The sequence below is a fragment of the Schistocerca gregaria genome, chromosome 7 (genome assembly GCF_023897955.1).
Source record: "Schistocerca gregaria isolate iqSchGreg1 chromosome 7, iqSchGreg1.2, whole genome shotgun sequence".
Lineage (NCBI taxonomy): Eukaryota > Metazoa > Arthropoda > Insecta > Orthoptera > Acrididae > Schistocerca > Schistocerca gregaria.
Window position 1 is genome coordinate 530,387,469 of NC_064926.1, and position 12,761 is coordinate 530,400,229.

The window sequence follows — 12,761 nt, forward strand, 5'->3', positions numbered from 1 at the left end:
ATTTTCTAGTTTCCCTACCACGTTCAAGCTTCTGACATTCCACGCCCCGACTCGTAGAACATCGTCCTTTTGTTGATTATTCAATCTTTTTCTCATGGTAACCTCCCCCTTGGCAGTCCCCTCCCGGAGATCCGAATTGGGGACTATTCCGGAATCTTTTGCCAATTGAGAGATCATTATGACACTTCTTCAACTACAGGCCACATGTCCTGTGGATACACGTTTCATGTCTTTAATGCAGTGGTTTCCATTGCCTTCTGCATCCTCATGTCGTTGATCATTGCTGATTCTTCCGCCTTTAGGGGCAATTTACCACCCCTAGGACAAGAGAGTGCCCTGAACCTCTATCCACTCCTCCGCCCTCTTTGACAATCCAACTGTTACAAACTTAAAAGTACGAAATAGGTGTAGCACTTTTTTACTTGTACCATCCAGAGTTCAGTAATACACCAAGTAGAGTGAAAAGCTAAGAATTTTTTTTATTTTATTGTAGAGCGTTCCATCTCCTCAATTGCTGTTAGCTGGAAAGTTGCCTGGATGTTTGCTGATGCAGAGGTGCATTGCTCAGCTGTGATTGTGGATCTGACGTCGCTCGATCACCATACGATTAATAACGTGCGTTGTGCCAATTGTTCACGCCGCATCCGAGTCAAAGCAAGGTTATTAAAAACACTCTAAGGAACACACAAATTAAACTCAGCAATTATCTTTAGAAACACAGTACACAAATCATATAGCTGTAAGGATGCAAGCGCTCCAAGTGGTTACATTTCAAATTACAGTGAACAGAAGACGAACGGCTTTTAAGACCATATCTTATTTCTTTGACGAAAGGCGAGATTTAACAAAGTTCCCTACTGTGCAATCAAATTTGCTTAACATAAATATATGACATATCACCTTCGACACAGAAATACATTACTGGCTATTAAAATTGCTACACCGCGAAGTTGACGTAATACGGACGCGAAATTTAACCGACAGGAGGAAGATGCTGTGATATGCAATTGCTGAGCTTTTCAGAGCATTCACACAATGTTGACGCCGGTGGCGACACCTAAAACGTGCTGACATGAGGAAAGTTTCCAACGGATTTCTGATACACAAACAGCAGTTGACCGGCGTTGCCTAGAGAAACGTTGTTGTGATGCCTCGTGTAGGGAGGAGAATTGCGTACCATCACGTTTCCGACTTTGATAAAGGTCGGATTGTAGCCTATCGCGATTGCGGTTTATCGTATCGCGACATTGCTGCTCGCGTCGGTCGAGATCTAATGACTGTTAGCAAAATTTGGAATCGGTGGGTGCTGGAGGGTAATACGAACGCCGTGTTGCATCCCAGCGGCCTCGTATCACTAGCAGTCGAGTTGAGAGGCATCTTATCCGCATGGCATGCACATTTCAGTAGAAGTGTGCAGCCACGTCTCGATCCCTGAGTCAACAGATGGGGACGTTTGCAAGACAACAACCATCTGCACGAACAGTTCGAGGACGTTTGCAGCAGGATGGTCTATCGGCTCGGAGACCATGGCTGCGGTTACCCTTGCCGCTGCATCACAGACAGGAGCGCCTGAGGTGGTGTACTCAACTTAGAACCTGGGTTCACGAATGGCAAAACGTCATTTTTTTGGATGAATCCAGGTTCTGTTTACAGAATCATGATGGTCGCATCCGTGTTTGGCGACATCGCGGTGAACGGACATTGGAAGCGTGTATTCGTCATCGCCATACTGGCGTATCACTTGGAGTGATGGTATGGGGTGCCATTGGTTACACGTCTCGGTCACTTCTTGTTCGCATTGACGGCACTTTGAATAGTGGACGTTACATTTCAAATGTTAGGACCTGTGGCTCTGCCCTTCATTCGATCCCTGTGAAACCGTACATTTCAGCAGGATAATGCACGACCGCATATTGCAGGTCCTGTACGGGCCTTTCTGGATACAGAAAATGTTCGACTGCTGCCCTGGCCAGCACATTGTCCAGATGTCTCACCAACTGAAAACGTCTGGTCAATGGTGGCCGAGCAACTGGCTCGTCACATTACGCCAGTCACTACTCTTGATGAACTGTGGTTTCGTGTTGAAGCTGCATGGGCAGTTGTAACTGTACACGCCATCCAAGCTCAGTTATATTCAATGCCCAGGCGTATCAAGGCCGTTATTACGGCCTGAGGTGGTTGTTCTGGGTACTGATTTCTCAGGATCAATGCACCTAAATTGCGTGAAAATGTGATCACATGCCAGTTCTAGTACAATACATTTGTCCAATGAATAGTACCCGTTTATCATTTTGCATTTTTTCTTGGTGTAGGAATTCTAATGGCCTATAGTGTATGATCGTGTAATACTGGCCTAATGCCACGAGGTGTTGTGTTACAAACGGTGACCCATAATAGCCCTTTCTTAGTTATGTACATCAAAAAGTAGAAGGCACTTGTGAAAGGCGGTAACAGCAACGAAACTCGACACAGGATATACTGATACAACCTACAAAGCTGGTTGGGGCGTCCGTTTCGGCCAGTTCGCTGCTGGAAATACCCCACACCTGGCAGACGTGACCTGCGGGGCAGTAGGAGCCACACATCCGCTGAAGCGTAATTCGGTTAGCTGACTCTGCGAGACGCGGGCACGTCGGCCGGCGAAACGCGAGCCCAGAGCGCGTCCGAGCCGCTTAGACGGCCGTAACTGTAGCGCGTCACGTCCGGCAGAGGCTAATTGGTCAGCCCGGGGAACACGAAGCTGCCCGCGTCACTTGTTACGGCGCCATCTGCACTGACAGCCGCTCCTTCTGCAATCGTCCGCAGCCCGCTGCTCCACCTCTGCTTATAACACTCACACACGGCTCCAGGTGAAACGAAGAGGCTGATTCCCGAAACCTCGAAGACGCTGAAATTTGATATTAATGGGAAACCGTTTCTATTCCTCAGTACTATATTCTTAAGATTTCTGACTTCCTTCTGATCTTCACTACCTACAAGGGGAGGCCACGACGTTTGGAACGCGGATTTACTGCAAACTTCGTACACTCGTAGTACTCCATCAGGACAACAAAATGTGTAATCAGTAGCACGTAGTTCTCAAGCGTTACTGAGAAAATCGTAAGATAATTTCGGTCGTCAAATATACAGGGTGTTACAAAAAGGTGCGGCCAAACTTTCAGGAAACATTCCTCACACACAAAGAAAGAAAATAAGTTATGTGGACATGTGTCCGGAAACGCTTACTTTCCATGTTAGAACTCATGTTATTGCTTGTCTTCAAATCACATTAATCATGGATTGGAAACACACAGCAACAGAACATACCAGCGTGACTTCAAACACTTTGTTACAGGAAATGTTCAAAATGTCCTCCGTTAGCGACGATACATGCATCCACCCTCCGTCGCGTGGAATCCCTGACGCGATGATGCAACCCTGGAGAATGGCGTATTGTATCACAGCCGTCCACAATACGAGCACGAAGAGTCTCTACATTTGGTACCGGGTTTGCGTAGACAAGAGCTTTCAAATGCCCCCATAAAAGAAAGTCAAGGGGGTTAAAGTCAGGAGAGCGTGGAGGCTATGGAATTGGTCCGCCTCTACCAATCCATCGATCACCGAATCTGTTGTTGAGAAGCGTACAAACACTTCTACTGAAATGTGCAGAAGCTCCATCGTGCATGAACCTCATGTTGTGTCGTACTTGTAAAGGCACATGTTCTAGTAGCACAGGTAGAGTATCCCGTAATAAATCATGATAACGTGTCCATTGAGGGTGGGTGGAAGAACATGGGGCCTAATCAAGACATCACCAACAATGCCTGCCCAAACGTTCACAGAAAATCTGTGTTGATGACGTGATTACACAATTGCATGCGGATTCTCGTCAGCCCACACATGCTGATTGTGGAAATTTACAATTTGATCATGTTGGAATGAAGCCTCATCCGTAAAGAGAACATTTCCACTGAAATGAGGAGTGACACATTGTTGGATGAACCATTCGCAGAAGTGTACCCGTGGAGGCCAATCAGCTGTGAGAGTGCCTGAACACGCTGTACGAGGTACGGAAACAACTGGTTCTCCCGTAGCACTCTCCATACAGTGACGCGTCAACATTACCTTGTACAGCAACAACTATTGTGACGCTGACATTAGGGTTATCGTCAACGGCACGAAGAATTGCCTCGTCCAATGCAGGTGTCCTCGTCGTTCTAGGTCTTCCCCAGTCGCGAGTCATAGGCTGGAATGTTGCGTGCTCCCTAAGACGCCGATCAATTGCTTCAAACGTCTCCTTGTCGGACACCTTCGTTCTGGAAATCTGTCTCGATAAAAACGTACCCCGGCATGGCTATTGCCCTACGCTAATCCATTCATCAAATGGGCATCTGCCAACTCCGCATTTGTAAACATTGCACTGACTGCAAAACCACGTTCGTAATGAACACTAACATGTTGATGCTACGTACTGATGTGCGTGATGCTAGTACTGTAAAGCAGTGAGTGGCATGTCAACACAGGCACCGAAGTCAACATTACCTTCCTTCAATTGGGCTAACTGGCGGTGAATCGAGAAAGTACAGTACATACTGACGAAAGTAAAATGAGCTCTAAGATGGAAATTAAGCGTTTCCGGACACATGTCCACATAACATCTTTTCTTTATTTGTGTGTGAGGAATGTTTCCTGAAAGCTTGGGCGTACCTTTTTGTAACACGCTGTATATCTGAGGGTGGACATTTTTACCATGAAGCGGCAGTAGCCGAGTGGTGCCGGCACGGTAGCTCGGTGTGTCCGGTCAAAGCGTTAGCTTTCATTTCTATTAAAAAAACTGAGCGAGCGGATCACCGAACAAACTGAACGGTTTTTATCGGACGTCCGCGCTTAACAAATTCAACAAGCAATATGAAAAAAAATGTTTTTTTTCCTTAAAAGAAGTTGTTGACGTTCTAGCCGCTGGATCACTGGTTCAAGTTCTGTTCGTCAGCTTTTTTTTATTTTTTTTATTTTCAACACAGTCATTTTCTTTACTATGTATATTACAATTGATGTAATGGGGAAAATACGTGTAATTGGCTGAACTTTTATTAAAATTACAATGTCATTTGGCAGTCTACTAATTGTTGTTACCACAAATAATATAATTTTCATAACTACCGACTAGCAAACGACCAAACTCTATGCTTGTCGGTGTCTTCAGAACTGTTCGTCTTTAATCGAAAGAGTACGAGGAATTGCTTCTCGCAAGACGCTATTAAAATACACTCGATACTTCATAACCAATTACCAGCACCGATTTTTAAGGAAATACTGCGTAATGGTTTGCTTCCAAATTATCGCCTGAAAGAGAGGTTTTTGAAATTGTTATCGAGGTTTGTTTTTCCACGGAAAACGTCAAAAGGCCTTCCGTATGCAGAAACATAGCATTTATTCAATGCAGCTGGTGCCGTTAAACTTAATGTTTTCCGTGTTTTTACGAAACGTACCATCCTGCAACTTGTACTGGTCAAAAGAGACGATTAATTGTACATCTTCCGAAAGCCGTCTGTGCTGGTCAAAACTTGAAGTTAACAAGTCGTTTCGGGATCCTTCCAGGTATAAGGGATATCTCAAATCACGGACAAGCATACATTTTCAGTATCACTTGATGCGTTTGGTCTTTCACTAGTCGATAGTTCTGAATATTACATTATTTGTGATAATAAAAATTAGTAGACTCCCAAATAACACCGTAAATTTAATAAACGTTCATCGGATTACACGTATTTTTCCCATTATCAATTGTAATATAAATAGTTAAGAAAATGACTGTGTTGAAATTAAAAAAAAAACTGACGAACAGAACTCGATCCAACTTCAACGCCAACTACTATTTTTTTTAATTTCTTTTATATTGTTCTTTGAATTTGTTCAGGGCGGACACCCGATAACATGCCTTCAGTTTGCTCGTTGATCCATTCGCTCCGTTTTTTTTATTTATTTATTAGAGATGGTAGTTAACGCTCTGACCGAACACGCTGAGCTACCGTGCCGGCAAAACTCGGCTGCAGCCGCTTCATGCTAAAAATGGCCACGCACAGATATATACTTGACGACCGAAATTATCTTGCGATTTTCTCAGTAACGCTTGAGAAGTACGCCCTACTGCTTACGCATTTTGTTGTCCTCATGGAGTACTACGAGTGAACGGAGTTTTCAGTAAATCCGCGTTCCAAACGTGGTGGCGTCCCCTTGTTAGAATAATTACTGAGTTATTTACACCGACGGAAAAAAATATTTGCGCCACCAACAAGTAGCTCTGCTACATCAACGAAAATTGGTATGCGTTTTTCTACATCTGAGAAATGATCCAATAAAATTTTCACGCCAGTCGCATGAGAATTGCGTTAGTACCGCCATTATAAGGAAGCTAATCGGGTTTGTTTAAAATAATCGCTGTAGCGGTCATGATTCTTGATTGCCTTAGAGACTGGAGGTGGTGGACTGAAGTTAGTCAAGAATGCCTCTAAGGCGACAATGTCGCCACTATGAACGCCTCGCTCATCTTGAAGGAGGTCGTGTATTAGGAAAGCGAGAAACTGGATGTTTCTTCTGCGATATTGCAGAAAGACTTACAGGAATGTAGTCTCTGTACACGACTTCTGGCGGCAGTGGTCACGAGAATGTACGGTCGTAAGAAGACCGGGCTGTGGACAGCCACGTGTTACTGCTTAGAGGTAAAGCCATCGTGTTCAGCGTATAGGTCTGGCGCATTGTACAGCATCTGCAGTATGGGAAGCAGTTGGCACCAGAGTGACACAACGAACTCTTACAAATCGATTACTTCAAGGACGGTTGCTGAGGAGATGCCTTGCAGTGTGCTTTCCTGTGACCCCAAATCGACACCAACTTCAGAGGTCATTGGAGGGGAGGGTGGAGGTCTGTTGTCTTTTGGGATGAAAGGTGTTTCTGCCTCGGTGCCAGTAATGGATGCGTTCGTTAGGAGGAGGCACGTGGAAGGCCAGCAACCAACCCGTCTGCATGGTAGACACACTGGACCTGCACCTGGAGTTATCGTCAGGGTTGCGATTTCGTATGACAGCAGGAGCAATGCAGTGGTTACCCCACGCATCCAAACTCCAAATTTGTACGTCAGTCTGCTGGTTTGATCTGTTGTGCTGCCGTCCATGAACAGGATTCCAGAGATTGTTATCCAAGAGGATAACGCTCGCTCACATACCGCTGTTGTAACCCAGCATGCTCTACAGAGTGTCAACATGGTGCCTTGGCCTGCTCGATCTCCAATGGACCACATATGGCAGGTGATAGTGTAAGTAGGCTGTTTAGGTTTTTTTGTTGGTAACGCCGCCGCCACGTAGCGCTCTGTATTAAAATCACTGGCTGTGCCGTGTGCAGTCTGTGGCTGGTTTGCATTGTTGTCTGCCATTGTAGTGTTGGGCAGCGGCAGCTGGATGCTAACAGCGCGTAGCGTTGCTCAGTTGGGGGTGAGCCGCAAGCAGTGGTGGACGTGGGGAGAGAGATGGCGGAGTTTTGAAATTTCTAAGACTGGATGTCATGAACTGCTATATATATTATGACTATTAAGGTAAATACATTGTTTGTTCTCTTTTAAAATCTTTCATTTGCTAACTATCCCTATCAGTAATTAGTGCCTTCTGTAGTTTGAATCTTTTATTTAGCTGGCAGTAGTGGCGCTCTCTGTATTGCAGTAGTTCGAGTAACGAAGATTTTTGTGAGGTAAGTGATTTGTGAAAGTTATAGGTTAATGTTAGTCAGGGCCATTCTTTTGTAGGGATTTTTGAAAGTCAGATTGCGTTGCGCTAAAAATATTGTGTGTCAGTTTAAGCACAGTTATGTATAATTTTTCAAAGGGGACGTTTCATATGTTGACCCTTAGCCGAGGATACCTCACTGAAATTTTCAGATTTTTTTTTGCAGTTTGTGTAATTAGCGTAGCTTTTGTTTATTGCTAGCGCGTAACTGTAGAGAGAATTATCCTTTATAGTTGTAGTCTTTCATTGTTGTACAGCAAAACAGTTGTGGCATGCATGTAGATTTGCACCAAGTATTTCGCAGCTGCGCTTGAAATTAACTAGATATTATTTGCTATGTCAATGTGTTCTCTTATTTTTGCTCTTCAAATTGTGTTTTTCTGTGTTGTCGTGTGAAATATTGTGACAGTAATGGCATGTGATAAACGTAATACTAGGCTACAAAGTAAACTGAGAAATGACAGTGAATTCGAAAGCAGTTTGTTAACGCCTCCGTGTAATGAATTAACTAATGTTCAAAGTACTAATTTGGTAATTGTGCATAGGGAAATGGAGCGGGTTGCAAATAATGGTGTAGCCAGTGAAACAATTAGTGAACAGGGAAGCATTATCGATCGATCGGTCGGCAACAGCTCGCGTCATGAATTCTAAATGACAGGACACAATCTTGCAAATACTGTACATTCAGGTTTTGTGTCCTCACCGTTTTCTCAAATAAGTCAACACACATTTTCTGCTTGTCAAAATGTGAATGTTGCCGGTGCAAATGCACTGCCGAAAAGCATAGAGGAACAGATTCCAGACACTAATACATTATTATTGCAATTAATGCAACAAATAAAATGTAATTAGTGTGTGCCTTTCGGAGGCACAGGTAGTGAAAAAAAAGAAAAGAGGCTATCATCCTCGGTATTGACATTTCTTTGTAGAAAGCATCGTAAATACGACACCCTCAAACTTGAAAACATGATTACACTGTAGAGTTCTTTATAATATTTACTGAAATGAAATGATGACCAACGTTTCATGTCTATTGTCTTGCTAGTTGGAAGATTGTTTACTGCATTATGAAATGCCTTATGGCTAGTCAATGACGTTTCACGCCTTGCTTTGCCTATTTTGTTTAATACCTAGTTTCTAACTGCACTGCAGCATTGGTTACTACAAAATTTAATGGATGTACTAATATAAATATTTTATGCCTACAGATCCAGTAAATAATGACTTTATGATGTACTTAAAAAAACGAAGGAGCTCAAAAAGACATTTCCCTTCACAGGAATTGCATACAGAATTTTCTTTTCAAGTACATGGTAATATTCTTTTTACAATAAGTTTTTGTGGTGCACCATTTTAATTATATAGACATTAAGATGTGAATATATATTTCCCATATCTGCATTGTTGTCTTTAGTGTACTATTTTTTCTGCTTGAGCTTTGTCATGTTTAGATATAAATTATTGCATTTGCTGCTGCTGTTTGCCAGGCAGAGTGCTACTAAATTTCACTTTATATTACTCTGTTAAGCTAGTTTTACTACTTACTTATTTTTCTTCTTGCTGCACAATGGCTCATATTAGTTGTAATGTTGCATTGCTTGGTAATTTAGATTTACTGTAGCTAGCTTTGCCAATTACGATTTTTTTTTGTCATTGCTGTTTGTGCTAATTGTTTTGTGCTGCTGCATTGCGTCGTCCCTTAGTTTAGCATCTGAGCTCAGTAGATTTAAGTTAGCTTAAGAGGGGGTAGGCTATATAAGAAACTAACTATGATGAATTGGAAGAAATGCATTGAGAAGCTATAAGAAAATGGTTTGGCCAAAAAAGTAGTGTACAGTGGAGAAAAACTATTTTTGAAAGAGTATGTGAACAGAATACAGAAAGCATGCTTCGATAGGATTTTCTTTTTTGGATGGAGCAAATCTTGAAATAAGAGGGACGATCTATGGAATGAAGTTTTGGGTTGGACTGCAGTACCAAATGTTACCCTGAAAACCAACCCTGTTCTTTCCTTTTGTGTTATCCCACTATGTGTTTGTGTACCCTTGTGTATTTATTTTCTTCCTGTCTCTGTGTACTGTTTCATAGAATTTTTTCTCTTCTTATACTAAGCTACATTCACTATGATGAGGAAGTCTGTTATTCTCAAATATAATTTGCATTAGTAACATTTTATTTACTTTGTAAAGATGTTTACACATTATTTATTCTGTTTTGTTCTAATGCTCATGTGTGAAGTTGATGTTTCAAAAGTTATTCTGATCTTTTATGTATGTACTTATGTTGTAATTTTTGTAACACTGATGTACTTGTTATTTCATTCTTTTGTAAAGCCCCTATTACTACAAATGCTGTCTGTATTATTATGTTCTTTAATGATGTATTTTGTACCTTTGTCAAGGTATTCTTTATGCTACAAAATTGTAATTGACACCAGTTGATCAAATTAAGTAACTTGTAAATTACATTTCACTGCACACGTTTCTGTTGGTCATAGTATATGGACAATATGTGACAAGTAGGGACTGTTAATGTTTGCACATGTGTTGATAATTCAGTAAGGGACTGGTTAACAGCATTGTTCTTTCTAAGGACATTTCAAAAACAATTTTTCTGAGTGCACAAGTGGTGGTTATGGACTTGCTATATTGTCCACAAGACTCTTCAATGGTGATTGTGCGTCTGCACGGTCAAACTGATGGTTTCTGGCCATCTGTACAAGGACTATTGTGGGTCTACACCTTTGATGACCCACCAATACCATTATTTCTACAAGGCCTGCAGTGGGTCTGCACCTCTGGTGGCCCACCAATACCGTAATCTATACTAGGACTACAGTGGGTCTGCTCTGTGATAACCAACCTACCAATATTCTTCAAAACTTCGAATGACTCTGCTGTGGGTTTGCTCTGTTGTGGCCCATTACCTGTCTGCATGTCAAGAGTCAGCACTGTCTTTCCGTTGGAAGGACAACACTACTACTTCAAGATGGCATGAAAATCCACTACTTCTGTGTGCATTCTCTTTTACTACTCAGACTTTGAGAAAAAAAACACTGTGATTTTACTTTGATGAATGATAAGGACTGTCTTTATGGACTGTGAGAAAATTTTAGCTTTTGACCAACATTGTATCGATAAGTGTGTGCATTTCATTTCTTTGTTATTGTAATTATGAAAAAAAATTTCAAATCTGTATTGCCCACTGCCCAAAACAATTTGTAAATTTTTTTTGTGGGGAGCATTGGGGCTATGTAAGTAGGCTGTTCAGGTTTTTTTATTGGTAACGCCGCCGCCATGTAGCGCTCTGTATAAAAATCACTGGCTGTGCCGTGTGCAGTCTGTGGCTGGTTTGCATTGTTGTCTGCCATTGTAGTGTTGGGCAGCGGCAGCTGGATGCTAACAGCGCGTAGCGTTGCTCAGTTGGAGGTGAGCCGCCAGCAGTGGTGGACCTGGGGAGAGAGATGGCGGAGTTTTGAAATTTGTAAGACTGGGTGTCATGAACTGCTATATATATTATGACTATTAAGGTAAATACATTGTTTGTTCTCTATTAAAATCATTCATTTGCTAACTATCCCTATCAGTAGTTAGTGCCTTCCGTAGTTTGAATCTTTACCTCGCTCGGTAGTAGTTAAGAGGATGTCGAGAACAGCCGTTCTGTTGGGCGAGAGAGTAGACGACAGAAATAGTGTACTGTTCGGTTGATGTAATGTATAGATGGAAGAAGATGCCGTTGTCAGAATATATTTGAGAAAGGAGATGGGCTTTTGATTTATGATGCTGGTGTAATGGAATATTTTCCCCAATATATAATTAGGTAAAACAGCTACAGTCAACAAAGCATCTGGCACCTGTTTATTTATTAGACTTGTAATTCTGGTTTCTATGTGCAATTTTAGTATTTCTGGTTTATCAATTAGTTCATTGTAAATGGTGTTTAAAATATTTTGTCGTGCTGAGAAAGAACCGGGACAGATACATGTATGTTGAGTCACTCTACCACACACAGAACAGTTACACTTGTGCTTTTTGTTTCGTAGCTTTTATAGTTGCAGGGGACTCAATCAATTTTGTTAATGGAAATTCCTTTTCATTCTTTATATTTATTTTATGCAGTCAGCTTGAGTGCCAATAATAGTCAGAGCCAACCGGTTACGAGACTTCATATTCGGTCACACAGGTAGTAAAATTATTGCATTTATTCATTAATATTAGTCTTTTCTTTTTAATTAAGCCCCCATGAACTCTATATTGATTATTATTTGGTGTTGTGAATTTTTTACCATCATTGTACTTGCAAACTTGACAAAGATTATCTTGCAACTTATTTTTTATTGATTCTCTCAACCCTTCGAATGAAATAAATGAAAAATAAATTTTATTAAAATATACAAGAGAAGTAATTATTCTTTTTATGTAGGTGCTGGTGTGTTTCAATTAGACGTCATTCTCGTTGTTGGCAGACTAACCTAACAGGGGGAGGATTTGGCGTGTGGGTATCCTACTTTTAATCAATGTTTAAAACGAAATTCTGTGTTAAAAATAAACAGATGCGTATTTTGGATTTTTGCTAGACATATCCTGGTTTTTGAAAACATCAAGGTCAAAGCTGATGGTTCAAATGGCTCTGAGTACTGTGGCACCTAACAGCTGTGGTCATCAGTCCCCTAAAACTTAGAACTACATAAACCTAACTAACCTAAGGACAGCACACACATCCATGTTCGAGGCAGGATTCGAACCTGCGACCGTAGCAGTCGCGCGGTTCCGGACTGAGCGCCTAGAAATGCTCGGCCACCGAGGCCGGCTCAAAGCTAATGACGGAAAATCTTATTTTCAAATTTAAGCGTCGGAGGATCATCAAAAAACAAATATTTTATATGAACATAATATGAGGCGCAAAGTTAATATTGTTCGAGTTATCAACGTTCCCGGCATTCCGCGTGTCTAGTAGAGCGAGATCGGTGGGCAAGCTGCCAAGGCGAGAAAAAAAGCCGATAAACTA

The 12,761-nt window shown here is 41.8% G+C and overlaps 1 protein-coding gene across 1 annotated transcript in view; it reads right to left on the reverse strand.

The window, feature by feature from the left end:
• Positions 1-2,712: 2,712 nt before the first annotated feature.
• LOC126282462 (collagen alpha-1(III) chain-like) overlaps positions 2,713-12,761 on the reverse strand; it is a 49,066-nt gene continuing 39,017 nt past the window's right edge. Inside the window, exon 3 of the mRNA XM_049982117.1 lies at positions 2,713-2,887. Coding sequence (XP_049838074.1) covers positions 2,713-2,887 — 175 coding nt within the window. The remainder of the gene's footprint in view (positions 2,888-12,761) is intronic.